General features: G+C 49.0%; 1 protein-coding gene and 1 non-coding gene across 2 annotated transcripts in view; both read right to left on the bottom strand.

Annotated features, from left to right (window-relative positions):
• Window positions 1–361: 361 nt before the first annotated feature.
• PDYN (prodynorphin) overlaps window positions 362–25,833 on the bottom strand; it is a 105,535-nt gene continuing 80,063 nt past the window's right edge. The window contains exons 4-8 of the mRNA XM_043883470.1: window positions 17,073–17,139; window positions 13,759–13,884; window positions 12,345–12,492; window positions 3,869–4,016; window positions 362–2,576 (exon numbers count right to left, since the gene is read on the bottom strand). Coding sequence (XP_043739405.1) covers window positions 1,929–2,576; window positions 3,869–4,016; window positions 12,345–12,355 — 807 coding nt within the window. The 5' untranslated portion in view covers window positions 12,356–12,492; window positions 13,759–13,884; window positions 17,073–17,139 and the 3' untranslated portion in view covers window positions 362–1,928. The remainder of the gene's footprint in view (window positions 2,577–3,868; window positions 4,017–12,344; window positions 12,493–13,758; window positions 13,885–17,072; window positions 17,140–25,833) is intronic.
• On the bottom strand, window positions 4,794–4,865 carry TRNAC-ACA. Its single transcript has one exon. It is a non-coding gene; the product is annotated as a tRNA-Cys (tRNA).

Genomic DNA, 25,833 nt, shown 5'->3' with positions numbered 1-25,833 from the left:
GGAGCTTTGCGTATTTGATCACACCTGACCCTCACAGCCACCTTACAAAATTGGCATTGTTCATCTTTATTCTACGGAGGAAGGGACAAAGGCTCAGAGAGGTCACATGACTTACCTAAGGTCAAACAGATTTCAAAATTAGGACTAGGGTAGTCTGAAGTTTGTGCTCTTTCTGTTATCCTACATTTAGTTCTTAAACTTGAATATATGTGTGTATGTATGTATATATATATATATATACACACATATATATAATCCTCCCCCCCTTTCCCCAGCACTCTTTTCTGAAAAGGGTCTTATCATTCTTGGGGACTAAGGTACCCCCCCCCAACCACACACACACACATATACACACAGAGCCCAGCATCTTTTTTTTATTTATTGTACTGAAGGAGTTGGAAATAACACAAGCCTGTTAAGAACTAAGGAAATTCCAAGTAAACTGAAAAAATGGGATGTTGAGAAGCACACAAAATAATTCTAAAACAATCTATACATTTCAGAACATCATGAGAGAGGCCCGAGGGTTGTGCATGAAGAAGTGTGCTCAGTAGCATCTTATACAAAATAACCAAACTCAAGTTCATTTCCTCCCCGTCTAGACCAGCCTCCTGGATCCACAAACCAAACCACATTGCCTGGGTACAGTGAAGAGAGAGAGAGAGAGGTCTGAGAGACAGACAGAGACAGAGAGACAGGGAGAGAGAGAGGAGAGGAGAGGCGAGGACTTAGGTTAAGGTCACTTCCTCTGCTTCTGGGTTATTTGAATCAAGGAACTCATTTGGCCTCAAGCACTTAATCATTTCATTCCTCTTTCTAGTTTCATTTTGAGACATTAAGAGGAAAGAATCGCCGTGAGAGCTAAAGAGGACTTTTTCCCCTTTCTAGCTGTTGCTTCTGGATTCCCTTACCCAAGGCCCAATGCATATGCTTGGCCAGATGGCTTGGACTCTTGGCAGCAGATTCAGCTGCTCAAGAACATGGCTGTGCTTAACCTCATCAACTTGACTCAGCATCAGTTCATCCTGGGGTTGGAGTGTGATACCGATCAGTTTAATTAGTTTAATGAGGGCTGAGGGAACCGGTCCACATTTTAAATCTGTTGCACAGAACAAATCAGTTTGCCTCACTCCTGCTTGATTGTTTCAGCATTCAGAAGGCGAGTGGCTCTCATTAACCATTTTGGAAAGAGATTTTTCACTCCCGTCCTCTCCTGTGAGAAGTTGGGTGCTGTCCAGGGTATCAACATGGACTGAAGTCCAGGAACCGGGTTCTTCAAAAGGTGTGTTTCTAAACAGCACGAACTCAGAGTACACTGACTGAATGTTTAACCCACTGGGAGACCGAACTCTGTAGTGTAGGAATTCCTGCTCCAATAAAAAGCAGTGTTTGAGCTTTTTGCCTAAAGCGTGGTCTCTATAGTAGGGAGAGCTTTTGAGGTTTGAGAATAAACTGTTAGGATTTTTATATATCTATTTTGTTTTAAATTTCTACCTTTTATATGTTTTATTTTATATATATATATATATCTGCATGGGGAGGGGGAATGTTCATTTTTCTTCTGAGGGGCATTGATCAGAATACTTGATCATAGATCCAGAGGGATCAAGAGGTCAGTCTGGATTCCTGGGACGGGGGAGTCATATAAAGTGAATTGATAGCAAAGCTGCTGCTGCTGGTAGTTTTACAGATGTAGGGTTGAAGGCAAGCACTAAGCCTACTGGAGAGGGAAACCTCCCTCCTCCCCTCTCACTGACCTGGACAAACACGGCATCTGGGCAGAAGAGAGGCAGACTAGGTTTGGAAGTCTTGTAGACAATGCTGAACTGAGCATGGGGATGGGGACCATAGGGGCGGATGAATGAGTTCACTCCAATCTCCAGGGCATTATGGGAAGCTCCTGACTCAACTCCATGATGTGGAGGTGTTTACTCATCAAAAAGCTCTTCGTAATAGGCACTGGGGTCTTCCTGAGACCGAGTGACCACCTTGAACTGACGCCGGAGGAAGCCACCGTAGCGCTTCTGATTGTCCCACTTGAGCTTGGGACGGATGCGCCGTAAGAATCCCCCGTAGCGCTTGTACAGGTCCTCATGGCCCACCTCATCCCCCTCCCCTTCCCCAGCTCCCTGCCCAGTCACCTCTGAGCTCCTCTTGGGGTATTTGCGCAAAAAGCCCCCATAGCGTTTGACCTGCTCCTTGGGTTCCTCCTCATCAGAATCCCGCCCTCCAGCCTCCAGGGCACCATCGTTCAGCTGAGCATCCCCATTCAACTCAGACACTGCACCCTCCCCCAGCCTGCCAGAGAGACCCCTGAGCTTCTCTGCCAGGCTGCTGCTTAGAGCGTTCTCCTCTGCTGGGGTGCTCAGAAGGAATCTGTTTTTTTCTAGTTCCTTCAAGTAGGGTCTGATGTGCTTGGCCGGCTCACTGCTGGACTCTTCCAAAACTGCCTTGCTTTCCAAGTCTTCCTTGCCATTGAGCCCAACAGTGAAGGGAGTGAGGAAAGACAGAAGGCCCTGGCACCTCTCCCACTCCTGAGCAGGCTGCAGGGCAGCCTGGCATTCCAGGGAGCAAACCTGCAAGAGACCCCAGAAGACCACAGTGGTAATGCCACCTCCATCAAACTGTCAAGCCACAAGCTCCTGCTCCAGAGAGTCCCCTGTCTAGTGTCTGAGAAAATTAAAAAACCATTGCTAAGTCCCAGGCCACCCACTTTCATGCTCCCAATGGTGCCTAAAGGTAAGTGACTTTATGCCCATGTGGAGGATGAGGAGAGATGAAACAGCTTTTCCAAGGGCCCAGGGCTACAGATGACACTGTGAAAATTGGAAGGAAGATCTTCCCATAGTGCTCTGCTGGGCTCATCCATAATCTTCTGCTTCTGACTCCAGAGGGACTAGTTGGTTACCCCAACCTTTGCTGGGTATAAAGGATGCTGCAAACATTTTATACAGAGGAATAGAAGCAATGCAGAATGGTGGAAAGAACACATATAAGAAGTTGTTTAAGGGTTCATTAAACCTGGGATGACAGTATCTACTTCAAAAAAGTAGGGAGGACTCAAACATGATGATGGTATTGATAATAACAGTGACCACAATGACAATACTAGACAGTACTGGAACTTGAACCCATGTTCTAATGCCATGAGTCATCGTACTTAAGCACTGGGCACTTCTGAGATCAAACCAATACATGGTGCGCTGTGTGCATCTCAGTGAAGAGTGGCTAGAGATAATACTTTGCATCATCAGCTCATGGAATCACTCCCATTTTGCATGCAAGGAAACTGAGGCTCAGAGAGGGGGTTCCAGGGTCATGGAACTAGAAATTGGCAGAACCAAAGCCCATGTCCTGTCCACCACAGCCTTGAAACTTTATTACAGCTATCTGTTGTTGTGGGAGAGGCACAGGGAGAGCTTGATTCAAAGTAAAGCCAGCAAGGCCAGCCAAGCGGTGGTGTAAAGAGCTCCTTCCAGGAGATTGACTAGATTTGGGAATGCCCATCAGCCTGGTTGTGAGAAGCCCTGAAAAGTTCATCTTGGGCTGCCAACACCTAAAGTCAACACCACCTCATGAACGACATTCCTTGTTATCAGGCAACAGGCTCCCTGGAAACCTGAGCTTTGCTCCCAGACCTGAGTGAGCTTCTGGCGGTAAGGTCTGGGGAGGGGACAGGAGTCTGGAAAACAGCTGTCCATAGCTGTCCAGACTGACCACAGGGCAGGACGTATTCTGCACAGTCTGGGATGAGTCTACAGAACAGGCTCACAGTTGCCCAGGCCTGCTACCTTCTCTCTCTGGGCTCCACACACGGACTTGTCCCTTCCATGCACTCTGGCATTGAGGAGCCTTGCCTGAAACTCACCAGGGGGTTGATGGGTTGGGGCCCATCCTGGGTCTTCACGGCACACAAGGAGCACTGGGCCGGGCAGTCCGCTGAGACAGAGGGGAGTGCGAGCAGGCAAGCAGCCAGTACCAGCCCTTGCCACACCATTCTGTCTTGGCTCTTCCTGCTGGAGAGGGAGAAAGAGGAAATGAAATCTGTGATCGCCTACTCTGTGGGGTGTGTCCTCAGCCTGCAAAGCCAACTCTTGCTGGCAGCACTGCACTGCAAGGCAACCATTCTTGTTCCCATTCTACAGCCAAGAAAACAGGCCTATGGAGGAGCAGTGGGTGCCCAAGGCCAGTGGTCAAGGAAGGGAACTAACATGCTGAGTGCCCCAGTGTACTAGGAGCTTTCCTACATGCTCACATTCAACCTGCACAATAGTTCTTAATGTGGGTTGTACCGTTAGACAGATAGGAACGTGGAGGCTCAGAGAGGGTAAGCGATTGCTTACACAGTTAGGAAGTGGACAAGAATTGAAACCCATTCTGACCATTCACCAAGCTAGAAGACGTGGCTATCTGTTTTTCTGCATTCTCTGAAGCTTCTACCCCCTGCCCATCTCCCCCGTTCCCCAGGCTGGCCCCAGCCCAGTCCTTTCTGCTGTGGACATTTCCCACACCAGCACTCCTCCTTGCCCCAGCCATGGCTCCACCTTCACCGATCTCCATGCTGGTCCCCCCTGCCCACCTTGAAATGCCCTTCTTGGCATATCAATTCCAGGATCAGAACCATTGGATTGGGTCAGGCTGGGCCCTTCTCCTAAATGTCAGAAAAGTGAAGTCGCTTAGTCGTGTCTGACTCTTTGTGACCCCAAGGACTGTAGCCTACCAGTCTCCTCCGTCCATGGGATTTTCCAGGCAAGAATACTGGAGTGGATCGCCATTTCCTTCTCCAGGAGATCTTCCCAACCCAGGGATTGAACCCGGGTCTCCTGCATTGTAGGCAGACGCTTTACCGTCTGAGCCACCAAGGAAGTACTAAATGTCAGAGATATCCTCAATTCTAACCCTATAGCCAGCTCTTCAACTCTGCATTCTGACCACATTTAGCTACTTGTAAATCCCCTAATGAATGGAGCAGCGCCTGTCCCACCTCTGGCCCTTTGCACATGCTAGGGCCAGAGAATCCTCCTAGAAAATCCTCTTCCTAGGAACCCCTCCTGTCCTCTCCTGTTATCTGTCATTTTGGTCCTAGAGTAGATGTCATCTCCTCCAGGCAGCTTCCTCTGATCTCTTAGGTGGAAGGGATGTTCCTCCTTTGTATTTTTCCAGAGATTTGTGCCTCCTTTTTTAAACTATTCCACTACTCAGTAACTACCTATGTGAGTCTTTAAACTTTGGTTCCACGAAGGCAGGAGCTGTGACTTGTTTTCATCTCTGAAACACTTTCTCTGTGTTCCCCAAACATGCCAAGTTTGCCCCTACCTCAGGGCCTTTAATTCCCTGTTTCTCCATCTGTGGTACTGTGGCCTCAGATTTTTACCTGGCTCACTCCTTGTAACTAAATGAATACAGTGTCACATCACCTGGGAGATGTTTGCTGACCCCAGGGTTTAGCATGGCTTCCTGGTTCCTCTTGCATTCCTGTGCTTTTGTTTTCATCGGAACACTCACCATCTCAGACTATCCTACTGTTCGATGCTTGTCATTGTTTATTACATCTCTCCCCTAGAATATTAGCTCCCTGCAGGCACAGACCTTAACTGGCGTGTTCCCCACTATAACCCAGCACACACAACTCTGACCAGCAGATAGTAGGCCCTCAATAAATCCTAAGCAGATGAATTAATGCTTCACAAAGAGTCTATTAAAAGCTGTTCCTTTCATAGTTAACTCCTTATAAACCAAATATCAAGATGCAAAGCTGCCAAGTAGGAGCACAGAACTGGAAATGGGCAGGGCTGCAACACACTCTCCAGCCTGGTCCCTGTAATCTGCTGCCTCCGTCGCCACTCTCAGAGACAGCTGTCCTCCCCGCTCCATCCCCCAGATCCTCCTGCACAATGCCCTGTTTGCTCAGGTGAGGAGGGGGAGTTATGAGATTCCACCTGTGGCTCCAGGGCTCCATGCCATGGCCCAGAACTGGTCTCAGAGCACACAGGAGGTTTCCCTCTAAAGCATGCCTGATGAGGAGCCCAGCCACTATCGAGGTGCTTCAGGCCTTGACTGAGCCCCTACGTCTGTTGTCTCATCTATCCATGCCCAGTGAGAAGGACACTTCCAGTTCTGTGAGTTCCCCATGCCCTCCAGTGAGTGGTGAAAGTGGGGTGCAGGCCCATTCTCTTTGACTCACCACATGTGTGCTTGTAATGACTACAGGTTCTAGAACCACTTTGATTTATTAACAGCTGAAACCTCCACGAGGTCCAGAGGGCCCCATGCACAAGGCTTTTTCTTGTATATTATTCCCAACCCACCTGCCAGTTGTAAGAGGTGGGCATTCTTAGCCCCACTTTGTAGATGAGAAAGTTGGTGCTCAGAGAGGCTTGGCAAATCTCCTGAGGCCACACAGCGATCAAAGGTGAGAACTCAGGCTCATCTGCCTCTCTTGAGGCTGGGCTATTTCTGTTCAGAGAAAAAACCTCACGTAGGCGGGCCTGTGTCCATCCATGCCGCTCTCCTTCCTTGAGTTTTTCTCATGCTCTATCAACTGCTGAGCGGATTTGGGTTCCAGGTCAGTGAGCTGTGCTGTTTATGTGCAGATATAAAGCAGCAGCTCATGTTTTCCTCCTATCAGCGATGGCTGGGCTGGCCTGGTACAAGATTAGCAAGGTCTTGCTCATCCACTGGGGATGGGCAGCAGCAACGCCCTCTTACTCCTGACTGGAAGCTTCCTGCTCGGTGGCTACAGTAGGAAGCTGGATTTGAGATCTCACTGTCCCACGCAAATACAGTGACAGCATCCCTTTCTTTCATCCATTTCCTTTATATCCAGCAAGGATCATTCTAGCCGATCTGATGGTTAGTGAGCACTCATGATATTCTGAGTAACTTTCATGAATGAACTCATTTATACTCACAGCAACTGTGTGTGGTGGGTACTATTGTCATGCCCACTTCACAGACGAGAAAACTGAGTTAAGACACCTGCAAAGACTCCACAGCTAGTTAGCAGAAAAGCTGGAATTTGCACCCAGGCAGTCTGGCTCCAGAGCCCACCTTCCTAACCACCAGGTATGGCCCCAGCTCCTTCAAGGCACCCCAGCCTCCAGCTCCTTCCTCCTGCTTCCAGAACAGCCTCTAATCTTGTCCCCCGAGAACCCTCCACAGGCAACCAGAGGACAATTCTGAATCCAGTCTGACTGCACCCTGCCCTGCATTTGGCTTCTCCATCACCTTTGAGAGGACCTGCCCCTTCGCCAGGCTGTCCAGGGCTTTCCTGCCAAGGAGAGCCACCATTGACCCAGCTTACCACGTGCTGGGCCCTCTGCTGAGTCCTGTATGAGTCTCAGTATAAGGGGTGCTCGTAATAACCCCCTAAGGCTGGGACCGATATTCTCCCCGTTCTACAGTGAGGAAGTAGAGGCACAGAGAGATCACATCTAAGCAAGCAACCCCAGCAAGGACATGCAGGCAGGCTGGGTGTGCGCACCATCTGACCTGGGCCTGACCACATCACCTGCAGCTCTATGAGAAATGCCCTCTGTGCCCTGTCCCCCAAACTTTTGCACATGGAGCACCTTTATCACCACCTCCACACTCCCGTCTCCCTCTGACCTGCCTGCCTCTCATTGTTCTTTAAAACTCAATCTTAGTTACCTCCTTCAGGAAGTCTGTCTAGGTTAGGCTTCTCCTTTGACTGCTCACAGCTCTCTGTGTATCACACAACTGCCTCCTTCCGAGTTCCCTGCCAGGGCAGACTCTGTAAGTGCAGAGGCCCTGAGGTGAGAGAGGCTGTGTGTGAGGATGACAGGAACAGCGTAAGGGGGGAGACAGGAGACTTGGGCAGAGGCCGCATGGTGTCAGCCCTTGCAGGCCCACGAGCCGCTTGCATTTCATTCTAATGTGATGGGAAAACTAAGGAAGTTAGATTGTTAAATGAATGAATGAACGGATGATGTCCCCTGCGCCGAATGCAGAGCTAGAACAGGAACAAGAAGAGCACACATGTGTAGAATGAATAACAGGCAACCCTGGATCTCTCAGAAACCCAGTTTGAATTTTTCTGACTCACACTTCTGTGCCCCCAGAGAAACCTCACGGGTCCACAGGATGTCTAAAACCAATACCTGCTAAAGAAATTCGGCAGATGTTAATGAAACCATGGGGAGAGGTGGGGGCAGGCCGGGGGAAGAGAAGAGGCAGGTAGGAAAGGGAAGAGAGGAAGAAGGGGAATGAGACCAAGGGAGTGAAGTAAGGGAAGGAGGGGACAGCGAGGAAGTGAAAACCAGTCAAAGACAGAGAACAGGGAGGGAAGAGGGGGAAGTGACTAGAGACACAGGAGCAGGGGAGAGAGAGGCAAGGCTGTCAAGGGGAAGACACAGAAAGAGCGGATGGGGGTAGAGGAGGAAACAGGGGGAGTATGAAGGATCCATTCCAACTTCACTTGGGCTACAGCAGATGGAAAAGAAAAAGGCAAAAAGGGGTAATAACATAGGACCTCGAACACTGGAGAAACAAACCAAAAAGAGGTGTTGAATGAATTAACTGCCTCGTGTAGAGACCCTACTATGTACTGATGCGTTCAGAGCTCTCTGTTCATGGTCACATCGATCCTCAGTGCCAGGCTGTATGTTACCACTTTACATGCATTATTCTCACCCTCACAACACTCATGCTTGCATACCCACTGTATGTGGGACAAGACTGAGGCTGGGAGAGACGTTCCTTGCCCAAGTTTCCTTGGCTTGTTAGGGGGAGAGTTAGGCCTCCGAATGGATCTCTCTGGTGTGTAACAGCAACACATCAGCCCTGAGGTTTTCCTAAACCATCCTGCTTCCTTCCTTGTGTAGGATAAACAAATTATTGAGCAACGTCAGTTGAGTCCCCCCAGGGAGCCTTTTCGCCTTTGCTGTGAGGATTAGCTTATAAGTCATACATCAGAGATAGCCCTGCCGGCTCATTCCTGACTTGGGAGGAGGCAGGAGAAAAGGAACTTGGCTGTTCACCTCTGTGTGAGATGCGGAAGTGAGTCTGCTGAATGAGCTCAAGGGGCAGTGAGTCAGCGCACAGACCCCGGGGAGGGGGCTGAGGTGGGGGGCTTGCGTAGTCTATGGTGAAGGAGCCTCAGAAGGGTCCCCCAAAGGGAAACCTCTGCACTTGCTAGTTTAGGAAGCATTTCCTCAGCCACCACCTCCAGGCACAGTATGACAGCCCAGCCAGGAAAGCAGGGGCTGGCGGGGGAGGAGGGTGACTCTCCCCTAAGGGAAAAGGACACTTTGGATTCGTCAGCCTCCATAATCACATGATCCACTCCTAATAAAATTTTCACTATATGTATACATCCCACCATTTCCGTTTCTCTGGAGAACCCTGATTCATACACCATCCGTTTGTTTATAGCGTGTCTTGTGACAAAAGCACAGCTGAGCATTGAAACAGATGCCAGACTGCCCATAAGTGTAACTGTCTGGTCTTTTACAGAAAAAGCTTGCTGACCCCTGCTTTCATTATTTTATAGCCATTTTATAAATCTAATTATTCTAATAGTTTTGAAGCTGATTTTCTTGGGGAAATCAGAGAGGAATCGTCCCCTTCTCCAAGCCCCCGTCTTCTCATCTGTCAGTGGGTTGCATGTCACCTCCCCGTCGTGGCTCCATTCGGGCCCCTGGATGGTCCCAACAAAGGCCAGCGCACCATAGATCTTTCTTCATCAAGGGCCCAGAGTTCCTTCAAAGGGAAGGGACTGCTTGCCCTCTTCTCCCCTCTCAATATTTCTACCTTATAGTCAGAGGACTCTGAGGAGCAGCGAGCATTTTCATTTAAAAAGCCAGCAAGGAATAATAATGGCTTGATTTAACATCGCAATTATCTCTCTGAGCACTTTATCGCATATGATTATCCCTATTTGATAGAAGAGGAAATGGGAAAAGGTAGAAATGAAGTCACTTGTTTAAGGTCAGATCATGAGTCAGGAGGGAAATGGAGACAGAATTGGAGCCTCCCACACCCAGGCCATGACTCCAGCAAGCACTGTGCTGCCACTTTGGGCCAGACCCCAGTCTCCCATGGACCCTCCAGGGCAGGTGCTAGTATTATAGGCTCAGGTTCCTGATGGAAGAGTGAGGACCCTGTGACAGAGCCCCCCACACCCCACCCCAAGGCCCAAGCAGGTGTGTAGCTGAGACAGGATTCTGAGTCCTCCTCATGCCCTTCTGAGGGCACAGCAAGGGGCCTGTATCTCAACAACAACATCCTTTAGCAGGATCTGGTAGCCTGGGCACTATTAGCCCATCTACTTGGTGGAAAAACAGAGACTTGGAGAAGCAAAATGACTGGGCCAAGAGGCCAGGCCACAGGGAGCAGGCTTGCTTAGCATCAGCCTGAGGCTCTGCTCCACAAACCGCCTGAACTCTAGGCATGATCACGGTCCTGAAGATCAGACTGTTCCAGGAGTTCGACCCTACTCGAAAATACATAAAGTTCACCTTTGTGGGTCTCCAGTGGGCTGGCTAACAGAATCCCCCCAAACTGGAAAATAGCACTTTTGTTAGGCCTTTAGAGTCATTAACAAAGAATGGATCATCAACCTAGAGGTTAGACAGGGGGACCACCCTGCAAACCATGGTCATGACTGGATCATTAAGTATAGTTTTGAAAGAATGCTTTTTGAGAGCAGGATTCCTATGGAATTCTGACCCTTTGTTATCGGACACAATTAAGAGATGGGGAGAAAAGCAGTGGAGGGTGGACAGAGAGATGGAGGTGAAAAGACACACAGAGGAAAGAGAGGATGAGAAGCAAGGAGAGTGGTCAAGGGTTGCATATGGAGAGAAAGAGATGAAGAGCCTAGAAAAGCAGAGAGTAAGATGACAGGCCATGAGGGAAAAGAAAATACAGAGAAGAAGCAGAGATGGGGAGAGGGTGAATGGAAATGAGAGGGAGAAAGTATAAAGAAGAGGAAGGCGGAGGAGAGGGGACAAGAGGTGGGATGGAGAGAAAGCAGAGAGCCTTGATCAGGAGGTTGGCCTCCTATGTGAATCACAAACACCAATTCCCTTCTCCATCAACCCTCTGTTCTGCCCTGTATTTCTAGTGGCCAGTGGACCAGAGGTCCAATCACACAATGACTGCTCTGTAAGATCTTGTCGGGTTAAATCAAACTGTCCAATAATAGGCCAAGGGACCCAATGCTGATGAACACATTGCCCCTGGTGAGCAAGCCTGTGGCCCGCCGTAACCACTCTGGCCAGGGGGGTGGCTGGAAAGATGCAGGGAAAGGCCTCCTGAGCCAAGAGATGTGCCTCATGGCCCTGGGCCATTGCCCTGCCCCCAGGAGCATCCATCTGGACCCAGGCTGGAAGGATTAATGACATCTAACTTCATAGTAGCCAGGGACACTTCTCCATCTCCAGGGCCTGATCCTGGGCTTACCTGAGTGCTTCCAACGATGTTTACTGCCTGTCACAAAGGCCAACTCTGTCGCAGTGAAATCGTTTTAGCCCTTTGTCAGATCCAGTGAGATTAGCCAACATTTATGGGCTGGGATGAGGGAAAATGGTGAAAGATATCAGCTAGCTGACTGCACTTTATCAGACATGAGATGGAATCAAATCACCAACTATTGATCCTGCTTGGAAGATGGAAGACATCTAATAAATACAATAATTGTGCAAGAATGACCCAAGAGGTGGGCAGTGGGGGGCGGTGGGGGGGGGGGGTGGTGTGGAAAGAGGATCAATCAAGAAGACACTTCAAACCTAAGGCAGGAGCTGAAGACATAATGTCTTCTGTTGATGTGGAGAGAAGGGGGAGGGCAGGGAGAGGAGCGCTGGCCCCGCAAACAGAAGTATTAGACGCTGCATCATATTTCCTGGATGTAACGTACAGCGTGATGGAGTGGGATGATAGGTTGAGGGGAGGGGATGGCTCCATTTCTGAAACTTTGAAGAGTGAAAACTTGAGGAGTCACACTAGCATTTACTGAGTACCTAAATGCCGGGCATCTTACTGTATCCCATGAGGATCTCACAATAACCTCAGGAGGTAAAATCCTGTCTTTATTGCTCAGAGGAGCAATTATTCAGTAGGGAGCGCTCCTGTGCCCAGTCACACAGCAAATGAGTGGTGGATCTGGGACTTGAACCCAACACTGTCTTGGGTGTTGTGAGATGCCCATTTAGATGTCAAATGAAAAATTCCTGGCTCCTGAAGACCCTAATTCCTCTCCATGTGCTTAAGGGGACCAGCCTCAGAGCTGGTCCCTTTGCCCACTCTACTAAACAATGTGTTAGATTCTGCTAAGAAGTCTCTGTGGTATCCCCTTCCAGCGATAGTGGAAACATGGGATTCACCTGCCACCCATCACACCTCTAGCTCCTCTGGGGCAAAGCAGTGGGCTTGAGATCCCTTCAGCAACCTCCCTCAGGCGGCACAGCTCACCCGGCTAGGGCTGCTGCAACAGCTCCCCCACGCAGATCTCAAAGCCTGGAGATAAATGACCTGTAAAAATAGAACAAAAGACAAGGTGGGGTGGGACTGGGGGGGGGAAGGTGAGGGAAAGGAGATGGAAGGTGCAGCGGTGGCACAGGGGCGCAGGGGGAGAAAATGCAGAGAAGAGGATTGACATTCTGTAACATTTGGCAACAGATCTTCACTGGAAAGCCTGTCAAATTAGAAAGACAAGACTTGTGTATTTTCCCAACCCTTGGGAAAAAAATGGTAATGAAGACTTTTGGTCTGTGGGAAGGAAACTGAAATCAAATCCAATAACCTGAAGAGGTTGTTTCTCTTGGGAAGCTTGGAGGCTTAATTAAGGAATGTTTGTAAAGCTTGGAGATTCTACACAAAAGATACCCAGGAAAAAGTCTGAGGTCACAGAATTTACTATTCAATCTGGGAGTCATCAGCAGGTTCCCACCACCACCCCTGAAGCTCACCAGCCTTTTTTGCGAATCAGACCTTGAGATTCAATAATATTTTCTTTGAATGCAGATATCTTTTTACCAGAGCAAATGTCTTTCCCATCTGAGTTTCCTCCCCACCTAGCCTTGACTCCTCTGCCTATAATTTACAAGAAAGCAACAAGTCCTCTCAAAGTAAGACTGACAAGAAACATCCTGCTAAGCCTATGTCTCCTGGCATGCTATCCTTCTCTCTGCCTGTTCCCTCCCAACAAAACAACCCCAAACTTCACTTCTGTGTAAAATCACATCATAGGAAGCCACTCAAGCCAGCACCCTGTCAGCAATTAAACACGATCCGAAAAGAATGAAAAGGCTGAACTTGGTTGTACATTGATGTACATGATACATGGTAAATGCCAGAGCTCTGACATCTCGTTAATGTCCCCAAGCTCTTGTTCTGTAAGTCCAGCGAGAATCACTGACCTTTAAAATTACCCTGATGATCTAAACCTTTCATTTCCTTCACCCAGGGCATCCTGCTCTCACATGGACACCGCTGTGGGGAGGCAGCCTGCCAGAAGAAGAAGCATCCCGCAGACAAAACCGAGGGGTGGTCCTCTTGGGAAGGAGCAACCCACCTGTTCAAGACAGGGCTGTACAGAGAAGGAAATTCTGAAGAGCAGTCTGTCTCGAACTGATCTGGCTTTTGTAAACTAACCACACAACTCTTACTACCTCTGCCGGACAGTCAGACCCAAACCTGAAATTCCCCAGCCCAAGCTCCCACCTTCTCCAGGTTCAGAGAATCAGGAAAAAATAAATAAAACCAAGAGAGAGGGTTGCAGCACCCTCTGGATATTACCTGTGTTCCTCTTTGTCCCTGGGCAGCTTCAGGCCCAGCAGGTCGGAGGGTGGTGGCAGCAGGTGACTGGTCCAAGACTCAGGGGTTATCTTGACTCCGGCTCAGAAGGAGGTGCCAAAGAGGCAGCTGTGCGCACAGCCAAAGCCCCTTAGAATGGCAGTTCTGGTGCCTCGGCCCCCCTTTTATGGACTAGAGCCTCCCCCTGTCACTCAGCCCTTGCTCAGCGCACGCTGCTCAGAGCCAATGGGGAAGTAGCTCAGAGCAGTCAGAGGCGCAGACCCCCGGGCCCTTCAACTCGAGCTCCCTGGGCCCCACACAATAGGCTTCTCTTCGTGACAGGGGATGTGGGGGAGGAAGGCAGCCGCGTTGGGAGGGGGGTGGATCCTGTGTGTAGTGCTGTTTGTCACTTGAAATCCGGCCACTTCAGTCTTTGATGCATTTCCAGGAGAGTGTCACAGAAAAAAAGAGAGAGAGAGGTGGGGAAGGACAGAGCCAGGAAGAGTTAGAGAGACAGAGAGAGACTCAGAGAGAGAGAGACGAGGATATAGAGACCGATGAGACCGAGAGAGAGACAAAAAGACAAACAGATATGAAGACAGAAAGAGACAAGAGACAGAGGGAGACAGAGTCAGAGAGAGACAGAGAGATAAAGACACAGATGGATACACAGAGAGAGTCAGACAGAGATAGAGAGGCAGATGGAGATCGAGAGAAACAGACAGACAAACAGATATGGAGACAAAGAGATCAAGAGACAGAGAGAAACAGAGAGATAAAGAGACAGATGGACACAGAGTCAGACAGACAAACAGATAAGAGACAGAGAGAACCAGAAAGATACAGAGACAGAAGGAGACAGAGGGAGAGAGAGAGTCAGAGAAACAGAGAGCAAAACAAAGATTCAGAGAGAATCAGTGACAGAGACCGTGTTGGAAGACAGGCAGCATTACAGACAAAGCAGGGAAGAAAAGAGTCCGAGAAACACAGACACACAAGGAGAGTGTCGACGGTCAGAGAGAGGAAACCCAGAGAGACAGTCAGAGGAAGAGAGATAAAGCGGCCAGGACAGAAGACAAACTCAGAAGCCACACGAGGAACAGATGCAGAGACGGAGGCTATGAGAGTCCTGTGAGAAGAAAGGGAAGAGGCAGAGGAAGCCAGCAGGGGCGTGAGTGGCCCTGCGCTGCGTGCTGTGGTGGCTCCGTGCCTGGCTGGTGCATGTGTGTGCTGGAATGTTTTTTGTGTGTACATTTGCCTGCCACTGACAGTCGACTCTGGTACATGCCTGAGCTGGTGCCAGGCGCAACCAGCCCTGGCAGACGCACAGCCCTTCCCCAGCAGCCAGGAGCCGCGGTTTATTTTTCTCTGTCGGCAACACAGAAGGAATATCATGAAATCCTCCTCAAAATCTGGGCTACAGGGTGCCTTTGCATGCACTATGGGCGGGAAGCAAACCCACCTCGTGTGCACCCTCAGCCTGTGCGGGGAGCAGTTTGAAGACTGCACCTTTCGTGGCTCCAAATACCTTCCAGCGTGTAGGGGGGGGGTCTCTAAGTTTGGAAGAGAACACGCTTCTCCCCTCAGTCAGCTGCAGATAAGCAGTTGATGGTGGGCAGCACCGCTGTTTCTGAGGTCAGGAGGGGGCTGCCCATTTCACAAGGACCTATGCCGTATTGGGCAGTTAGCCGGTGTTGCCCAGTTTAGTCTCCATGACCTGGCCAGGTAGTGAATATTATTTCCATTTTGCAGATGAGGAAAAGGAAGCTTGAGGGCTGAGAAACTTGCTCAAAGACACAAAGCAAGTAAGTCACCAAGCAAGGATCCAAACCCAGGTTCATCTGACACCTTCCTTGGACCTGAAGCCTTGACTCTGCCTACCCTGGAGAGCGGGGAGCAGGAGCTTCCTTCCCTGGGACTGTCCCTCCATCTGCACAGTGTAGCAGAGGCTATGCCTAATACTATTTAGGTTGCGGATTTGACTCCCAGCTCTCGCTCACGAGGGGAGAGACCCTAGACAAGTTTCCAGCCTCAGCTTCAGTTTGCTCACCTATAAAATGGAGACAGCAGCATCTAGATATTGTGAGGCTGAAACAAGAGACGTGCCACAGAGCGCATGATGAGGGTTCCGTGACCATGGGTCCTGATGATCAGTAACGTCATTCCTGCTCTGACACCCCACGGTTCTCCAGGGTATCATCTTCTCTCAGCACCTGGTTCATTACAAGCTGGAAGATGCAAGGGGCTGTTCTCTGGGCACCGACTATGTTTCAGACACTTCTGCACGGCTCATTGTATCCTCACAACAAGCAAACAGGTGGTGTGGATACCACAGTGCATCCTTGAACTCCTTAGGCAGCTGAAGTTCAGGGAGGCCCCAGACACACAGGGAGAGGGGAGGAATTGAACCCAGTCCCTCAGCCCCCAAGCTCAGATCCCTCACATCCCCCTCCAGCCTTGAGAGGAGGCTTCCCTCCTCCCTTCCAGAGAGGACTCTTTGGATCTGATCTTGTCCTCCTTTCTGTCCTCATCCCTTTTCCCAAACAGCGTGTTGGAGCTGACAGGCAGATGCAAAGACCCGGGGTACCCTGGTTGAGTGAGTGAGTTAGTGGCCACACCTCAGGTTGCTTCCCTGCCTGGCAACCCAGAGGGATTGGCTAGAGGCTGTTCACTGCCACCTGAGTATCTGGGACCTGCAGTAGCTTCTTTACCCTCAAGGCCAAGTCCTCACCCCAATGGCTCTCTGTCTTCTTATTGCTCACCATCACCTCCTCCCCCTCGACCCTACCTCTAGAAGCTCTTGGTAATAACCTTGAATAGACAAAGGCCCTAAGACATGGATACCCATTCCTAAAAGCCAGCAGGCACTGGAAGAATAGAGGCATAGGGCCTCTCTTGATTTTTGTTCATCATAAAGAGAAGTAAAAACAGCAGGCATGGAGATGCTGTGAATAGTCCTGCTTTAAGTCATTCATGTTTCATATCCTTCCCCCCCAGAGTCTGTTGTCCGCCTTGACAGCAAACAGTTCATTCACTTGCTTTTCTTTTCCTTCCTTACACACATACAGGACAAAGCCAGGAACAGCCTTCTCCCCTATCCTAGAGGAGCTTGTCACAAAACTCCCCCGCTCTGGGCTCAGCGATGCTCCATCACATCACAGACCCCACGGCAGCAGCACGTGGGATGGGAAACCATAGAACTGGAACAAGCTAACTTGGGCTCGAATCCCAACGCCCCCGCTTACTCTGGTGGTTACTGGTGGATACCTGGCCTCCTTCAGTCCCCGAGTCTTCTGGGGACCGGGGACAGCACCTACCTTGTGCAGGGTCAGGAGTACCCCCAGTCTCTGCCGTGTCTTCAGGGCACACATCTCTGATTCAGATCTTGACATGAACCAAAAACAAAGACGGAAGAGAAGAAGGCATTTGTAACCACCAGTCCTCAAACCATTCTGTTAGGGAGGAATAAGGAAGAACTTGGCAGGAGATAGAAAAGTGAAAATATAAAGGCAGCTTCTTAAGGCCACCCGTCATGCCAGGCCCTGTTGTCAACTGCTCACAGTTATTAACACACTTGATTTTTCCCAACAGCCCTGCAATTAGAATGCGATCCCCACCCCGCTTTAGGGAACAGAGGCTGTGTGAAGCTTCAAAGTTGTGCAGATAGAACATAGCAGAGCCACGCCTTCATGGCCTCAAGCCAGGCCGTGGACTTCAGACCTGTGCCCTGACCCAGGCTGGACCACTTCCCAGCCTTTCCCCACCCTGGCTCCGTCTCACTCATGGAGATCTGTGTCTTTCCTATATCCACCTGTTGCCCTGGAATGTGGGAGCAGCTGACCATGGGTCACTCAGGAGGATTCCAGGGAATTGAGTCCCACCCTCTGCTCAGCTTCCAGTCTTCACTCTGCAGTGTGCCTGGCAGGGCTCTCGGAGGACCCACACCAGCTGCAGGCTGCATGGCCGCCACGGGACAGGCAAAGTCAGAGCCTGTGCTTGAGGTGGAGCAATGCTCAGTCTCTCTCTCTCTCTTACTCTCATATTGAAATGTAACAGTGTGTTTGGCCCTAGAAGTGCAATGCATAGCCTGCAATTCTGCCTTCTCTGTGCTCGTGATCCAGATCAGGGGCCGGATGTAGGAACAGGCCACTCTTAGAGGTGTGACGAGTACAGGGCTGGAAGGAGACCAGGATCACTGTGGGAAGACAGAAGAGCCTTGTCGAGGGCAGGGGAGGAGCAGAGTCTGGGAGGTGAGAGCCAGGTGAGCTGATGCGGGAGTAGGAAATGTCCAGCAAAGGGAAGGAAGGGCATTGTGGGCAGAGGCCTGGAAGCAAGGAGAGTTGAGGAGAAGCCATCCTTGACTTCCTTCTTTCTCTGGCCTCACACCCAAGTCATTGGATGTCTTCACTGTTTGTGGCTCTGTCGCCCTGGTCTGGCCCCCATCACTTCTGTCATGGATGACAGCTCCAGCCCCAATGGCCCCTCATTCCAGCTTTAGCCCCTACCTATTACTTGAGTCTTCAGCAACCTGAGGGATACTTTCACAAATGTAACTCAGATTATACTATACTCCTGTTTAAAACACTCCGGTGGTTTTCATCTCACTTGGAATACGATCCACACTCCTCACCTGCAGGGCCTTCTCTCTGCCGACCTCCCGCTTCCTGCCCGCTCACTGCTCAGCAGCCACCCCGGCTCCCGGCTGCTCCTCAGACAAACGAACACGTTCCTGCTGCGGAGACTTCGCTTGTGCTGCGCCTTCCATCTGGAACACTTCTTGCCTTCCTGTTCACTCCGTCACTTCATCTAGGTTTTGGCTTAAACTTCACTTCCTCAAACAGGCCCCTTGCCCACCCTTGCCCCATCAATCCTGATCCTTTGCCTGGCTCTATTTCTCTTCATAGTGTTTGTCCCTGGCTGATAAGAGATGTCAGTTTGTCTGATTGTTACCTGCGTACATGCTGGTGGAGTGTAGATTATGAAGGCAGACATATTGTGGTGGGGGGGGGGCTGTAAAACAGTACAGCTGCTGTGGAAAAAGTGTTGGTGGTTCCTCAAAATATTAAATATAGAATCGCCATATGGCCTCACAATTCTGCACCTAGGTGTATACCAAAAAGAACTGAAAACAGGGACTCAAACAAATACTGGTACACCAATGTTCACAGCAGCATTATTCACAAGAGCCAAACCAGCGTCAATCAGCAGACAAGTGAAGTAGTCTCTACATGTCGTAGAGTATTATTCAGCCATAAAAAGGACTGAACTTCTGATACTTGCTGCAACATGGATGAACACTGAAACATTATAAGTAAAATAAGCCTGCAACAAAAAAGACAAATACAGTACACTTCTATGTCTATATTTAGAGGTATTTAGAATAGGCAAACTCATAATGACAGAAAATACAATAGAAGTTACTAAGGGCTGGGAGGACGTGTAAATAGTGCTTAAACATCAGAGTTTTTGTTTGGGATGAAAAAGTTCTGGAAATGGATAGCGATGATGGTTACACAACATTATGAATGTGCTTATAAGTTATATACTTAAAAACACTTAAAATGGAGGGAGCAGGAAAGGGCTGGGGAAGCAGGTGGCTGCTTTCCTCAGGAGGAAAGCTTTGCAGTAGCAATGAGAAGGCAGAGGGAAAGCTGCGTTGCCTTCCCTCAGCCAAGAGTGCAGACAGATGCCAGCAGCCGAGCTGAACTGGAACTGGAGAGAACGTCCCTTCCCAACGGGCCAAACCTCCTGTTTCCTCCTGCTTCGCCTCAGCTGGGCGTGGAAGTTTATCATTCCAGCTAATGGTTGTCATGCATCTACCGATGCCCCACACCCCCATGAGTCGTCTCCACGTGTGACGTCATCTTATCCTCATAGCAAACCCCCAGGGTGGGTGCCATTACTGTCTTCCTCCGTCAGAGGAAGCGGCACTCAGAGAGGCAGTGACCCAGCTAAGGGCACACAGCTCTCAGATGGATGAGAACCAAGCTCAAGTTAATCTGACGCCAGAGCCCATGCTGTGAGCTCCTTCCTCACTGATGCCCATAAGCAGCATGTGCATAGATGCCATTAGTCACTGTGCCAGGCACGATGCCAGGATCAGGTATAAATTATCTTTAATAAGCTCCCAGCAGCCCTGTGAGGGAAGCACTGTAAGTTCCACTTTGCAAGTAAAGAAAATGAGGCCCAGAGAGGTGAAGTAGCACGGGTGCTACTCCAGGGAGCACAGTGGTTCAGGTGTGGAGCCAGGACCCACACTGAGGTTGGCACCTCTCCGAAGCGTGACCCTCCCTGCTGCGCCATTTCCCATGATGCTCCTCTGTCACTCCCAACCACCTGGGAACAGATCCTGAGCCAGAATCCAGTCCGCGCTTAGGAAGAATGGACCACCCTTTTCCTGTGTTCTGAATCCAGAACCGTAGGCCTCACACTCATAACCACATGCAGGGACCCCTTGACCTCAGCTACAGTCCAACAAGAGGTCAGTGGTGGGAACCGTTTTTGCCCAAATGAAAATGGAAAAGCCTGAAATCTCAAGTGACTGAAATCTTATCCCAGCCACCATGCATCAGGCGATGGCTCAGTCATAGGTGCTTCTTCTAAACCACATTTGCCCCTCACAACAACCCTACCATGTAGATGTCACCAGCACCACTCTGCAGATGGGGACTGAACTCGGGCAGTGCTGTCACTTGCCCAAGGCCACAGTACCAGTGAGTGGCAGAGCCAGGACTTTCTGCCTCAAAAACCAGAGCTGTTTTCCCTCATCAATCTGGCCATCAGTTCTGAAATTCCTCCACAGCAGCCTGGGCACCAGCAGGAGGACAGGTCCACGAAGTGATCCCAGATATTAGACCTGAAATGAGACCCTTGATCTGAGAGCTGCCCCTCATCAGCCATGAACTCCACCAGGTACATTGCTCTTAATAAAATCTCTTAATAAGAAGTGAATTTCTTTTTGCCAAAGGGGAAGGTTAAATTGCTTTTTTTTCTCAATCTATGAATCTTACAGTTTCTCCTAAATCCTTTTGAACTGACAAGTTGCTACCTTCTCTGTATTCATTCCATAAAATGCTCCCAGAGTGCCTGCCAGAGGCAAGATTCTCTGCTAAACACGCAGATGCATGGCTGAGAAGACCCAGTCCCTACCTCTGGGGGTCACAGTCCAGTGGGGATGACAGAAAGTAAACAGGAAATGTCACTGTCATGTGGGAAAGTCTAAGATGGGGTGACTGTGGAGGAGTTGGGTCCCTCTGGCCAAGAGGAGAGGTACCCACATCAGCCTGGCAAAAGAGGTCAATCATCCTGGAGCTGGAGACTGAAGCCGGGTTTTGGAGCCTGAGTAGGGGTGTACCATGGTGATTGGTCAGGTTCCATGAAGAAGGAAACATCCAGGCTTTTATAAGCACAAACAGATTCAACATAGGGAATTGGGGAATTTTAAAAGGTGTTGACAGGGACTGGGGGTGGAGGATAGGTGGAGCGGGACTGCTGGAAGAGTAGACTGGGTCTCCCAGAGCACTGCAAGGCCTCCAGCCACGTGACAGAAAGCAAGCCAACAGGATGCTATCCCCACACGGCGTGAGCTGAAGAACCACAATGACCTTACAATCCAGGGGTCCCGAAGCTGGGACCAGGGAACCACCACTACAGCCTCTCAGCACCCCTGGGGTGGACACTGGGCTCTGGGATGCTGCTGCAGAACCCCCACTCCATGTCTGCTCTGGCTGGAGGAAGCGACCAAAGCAGTGGGAAGGCAGCCTCCATTTCATTCCATTGTGTCTGCCTCACACAAGTCTAGCTATTGGCAGAACATAATCTGCAGCCAGAACCCTAGCTTCCCAGGCATCCGAGTAAAATAGTTTTCAGCTCTGCAGTCCAGGAAGGTGCACAATAAAGAAGCAGAAGGAGGGGGATTGGGAGCTGAGGGCCAAGCAGGCACACACACTGCACATGGGAAAGAAAGAAGAGAGTGTCATAGGCCAGGTAGACACACGTCTTCTTTCTTCTTCTGCCTCCTGCCCCCACTTCCCCTGCCCCACATCCCCTGCCTCAAGCCTTCGTCCAGGTCAACACTCCCCAGGTGGTGTGGGAGCCACCCACAAGCCCTGCCTTGTGGCCCACACAGTCGAAGAACCTATCAGACCAGTGAATCCGAACTGTCATTTTAGTGATGGGGATACTGAGGTCCAGGGAGGAGGAGTTACTGTCTTAAGGCTGCACAGCCGGCTGAGCCTAGAACTCAGGTGTTCCCACTGTATCACTCTGATCTGCCTGCCAGCTCACCCTACCTCCACTTCACATTCTGGGGCTCACACTTCCAGGTCTGGGGCTTGGCGGGAGCTGGGGGGTGGCAGTTGCAGATGGGAAAAGTTCAGTCTCTGGAGTCAGATAGACCAGAGTTCTCTTCCTGGCTCTGCTCCTCCAAAAGCATGGCCCTGGGCAAGTTACTTGAGCCCAGCTCCCTCTTCTATGAAATGGCTGTGAGGGTAGTACAGAGCTGTGTTGAGAACACAGCTAAAACATATAAGAGGGCATAGAGTTAAGTACTCTCTAAATGGACCTAGTATGACTAGTTCTACAATAGTGTTCATTTTTAAACTGCTATCATCATTATTATTACTAGTAGGTAATCTTCCCCATTTCAAGATGAAAAAAATTTTAAGGTTTGATAGTGATTTAACCTGCATTTCTTTTTCTTCTCCTACATCAGGGCAGGATCAAAACGCCTGCCCTGGTACAGCTTCCATCATCCTAACCAACTGACACTTATCATTTTCTAACCAAACATCTAGATTCCTCTCCCAATAAAGGTACTCAGAAATCACACCCAGAGACCCACAAGTACCCTCAGGCCTCTACACACACAGAGTCACACCAAATATACACACATTTGGGTAGGAACAGACAGAGTGACACACAAACGAACATAATCACATCCCCCAGACTCCCTCTTTCTTTCTCTCTCTCTTTCGCACACACACATTTCCCCCACACACACATATACATACAGAGTAGCCACAGCAGCATACATGCAAATAAGCCCTCCGATGCACACCTCACACCCCCAGTCCTGTGGCACACCTAGGAATATTGAAAGTAGCAGGAAGGGCAGCTGGGAAGCCCAGTTCCTGACTTCCCTTTAAATAACCGGTTGGCAACAGCTCAAGGGTCTCATAGCCCTTGTAGAAGGGCCTTTATCAGTCTAATTCTGGATCTTCAGTCTAGGATACATCTCAGATAAAATAATTAATCTTCTATTATAGCCTCTCCCTCTCTGAGTCATCCTTACAAGTCCCTGGAATAATGGCATTTAAGGAAGAAGCTTTCTGAACACCAGAGATCAGTACAGAAAAGTTCAGCTTCCTTAGTGAAGCATTTACGTGCTAGGGAGGGTGCATGGAGCAATGCAGTTTCCACATTTGAGAAAAGGAAGTGGGAGGGAATATCACACAACTGTGCAGTTCAGATCATCATTTAAATTAAATCCCCTGGGGGCTCCTTGGCAGCTTTAAATCACTCTCTGCCTCTATGGCGGTGTCTCTAAACAGCTTCTCTCCTTTCTTCTGCTTACCATTGAGAAAAGCAGTGTGGAGCAGTGGAAACATTCTGGAGTTTGATCTTAGGCTCAAGTCTGATCTTCATTTCTGGACTATGTAACTTCCCTGTCTAAGTAACAGCTGCTTTGTCAACAGAGTACAGTGATTAAAGGTAAGAGCTCCAGAATCAGACTGCCTGGCTCTGCCTCTGACTAGCTGTGTGATCTCTGGCAAACTACTTAATCTCTCTAGACTTTAATTTCCTTACCTTTGAAATAGGAATAACAATGAGACTTACCTCACAGAGTTGTTGCAAGTATGCTGCTGCTGAGTCACTTCAGACTTGTCTGACTCTGTGCGACCCCATAGATGGCAGCCCACCAGGCTCCCCCGTCCCTGGGATTCTCCAGGCAAGAACACTGGAATGGGTTGCCATTTCCTTCTCCAATGTGTGAAAGTGAAAAGTGAAAGTGAAGTTGCTCAGTCGTGTCTGACTTTTAGTGACCCCATGGACCGCAGCCTACCAGGCTCCTCCATCCATGGGATTTTCCAGGCAAGAGTACTGGAGTGGGGTGCCATTGTCTTCTCTGTGTTGCAAGTATAAATTAATGCAAATACTCAGTGTTCAATAAGTGCTAGCTAATATTCTTATTACTGCAACCTTCCAACATTGTTGGGAGGATTAAGAGAGATTAAGAACAAGACTGTGCCATGGAAGAAGCAGAGATGTCAGGTGCTACTATGATCAAAGATAGCTCTGTGGGGGATTGGTTATTAAAAAAAAAAAAAAAGCCAAACATGAACTCCACATTTGAGATCCAAGAAAAAGTTACTGCAAATGGCTTGGGGTCAGACAGATTTGGTATTGAGTCCTATTTTATCTCTTAAGCACTCTGTGACCCTGGGTAAGTTGGTTAAACTTTCCAAGCTTTAGTTTCCCATTTGTCAGTTAAATAAACATTCTGCCAAAATCTCAAAGATGCTGATGATCCTGCAGCAACAAGGCCAAGGGTATAAAATTCCTTTGCAAACTAGGACAATGAGGGGGGAACTCTTCTTGTTTGACAGGATTCTGTTGGGTCTTAGGAGTCTCCATATGGGGATGATAAGGAAGTTCCAATCACCTTATGGAGCTGATTTGAAGACTGCATGAAATTCTCAGCAAAGATGCCTGGAATGCACATTTCTTTACCTGTACTGTCTGGCAGAAAGTAGTCCACACTGCTTTACTCTGGTTACTGAATCTCTGTGGTGGGCATGCTTCCAAAGCACTTGTTTATAAGATGCAGCCTACTCTAGACCAGTATTGTTCCTGTCTCTCAAGAGGCCCTATAGGAGAGAAAGAGAAATCAGAGGGAAGTGGCTTTGCCTGAGTTTCTGCCATTTGGAGCTTCCTACTTGCCTTTAAACATTCTGGTTTCATCAAGTGACTCATTCTCTCTTCTCCTCAGCTCCTAGGCTAGTACTTCTAGTACTTCTAGACAGCTCCTAGACTATGATCTTTGGGTACATAGTAGGTACTCAGAAGATGTTGGCTGAATAAACAGTACATCACTAACTCCCACTAGTCTTCATTAATTAGATCTTTAAACATAATGAGATCTATAGACAGGAGCTCTAGGTATCCTTGTGTCCCTGATGGCATCCAGACTGTTGTGGTTTATCCACAGCAGGTGTGGCAGTAACTGTCATTTTGTAAGTGTTTCTTCTATTCTGAGCATCTTGTTTTGTTCTCCTCAAGATACAGAGCTGGGCTTTGTGTATTTATCCAGTCTCTTCTAATGTCCTCTTTGATAAATCTGCTCCATCTGCACTGGCCACTTTGTTCCTTGGACATGCTATCTCATTCTCTCTCTCTCTCTCTCTCTCTTTTTTGGTCCTCTATGCCTTCTGCCTGGAACACTTTCTTTCCTCAATATTTATAAGTCTTATTATTTCAATTAGTTTACATTTATGCTCAAATGTCATTCCTCAAAGAGGTCTCCTGTGAAATAGTAGAATTTCCTACTATTATCTATCTTCTTGCCTGGAATTAAGTTACACACTCATTTGTATATTTGCTTATTTTATGTCTCCCCTACTGGAAGGTAAGTTCTGTGGAGTCAGAGACCTTGTCTTTCTTGTATTTAACTGTATGTGGAGCTCCTATAACAGTGCCAGACCATGGTAGGCACTCAATAAATATTAATAGAGTGAATGAATGAACAAACATATTATCATATGAAATACTGGTCAAAATGAATTCTTGGAATATGCACCCAACTCCAGGCTATGAATCTCAGGCCCTACCTCTCTGGTTTCCCTATAGTCAGTTCTGACTCAGAGCTGCCCACATTCTTGGGTGATAGACACAGATGAAATCAGCTGGGGGAGGCATCCATGACTGATACTTTTTCCTAGCCCAGTAATAAGCTGGAAGAAGGAACTACCAATTTCCAACAACACTTGTAAATAAGGCTTATAAGGCTATGGGCTTCCAATACCTCTCTCATTGTAGAGATTATTGCCCAGTGTAGTTATTAAGAACACCTATCTCTGC

The sequence above is a fragment of the Cervus elaphus genome, chromosome 23 (assembly GCF_910594005.1).
Source record: "Cervus elaphus chromosome 23, mCerEla1.1, whole genome shotgun sequence".
In the NCBI taxonomy this organism is placed as follows: domain Eukaryota; kingdom Metazoa; phylum Chordata; class Mammalia; order Artiodactyla; family Cervidae; genus Cervus; species Cervus elaphus.
The sequence above is the reverse complement of the archived record's forward strand: the minus strand, read 5'-3'. Positions and strand labels throughout refer to the sequence as shown.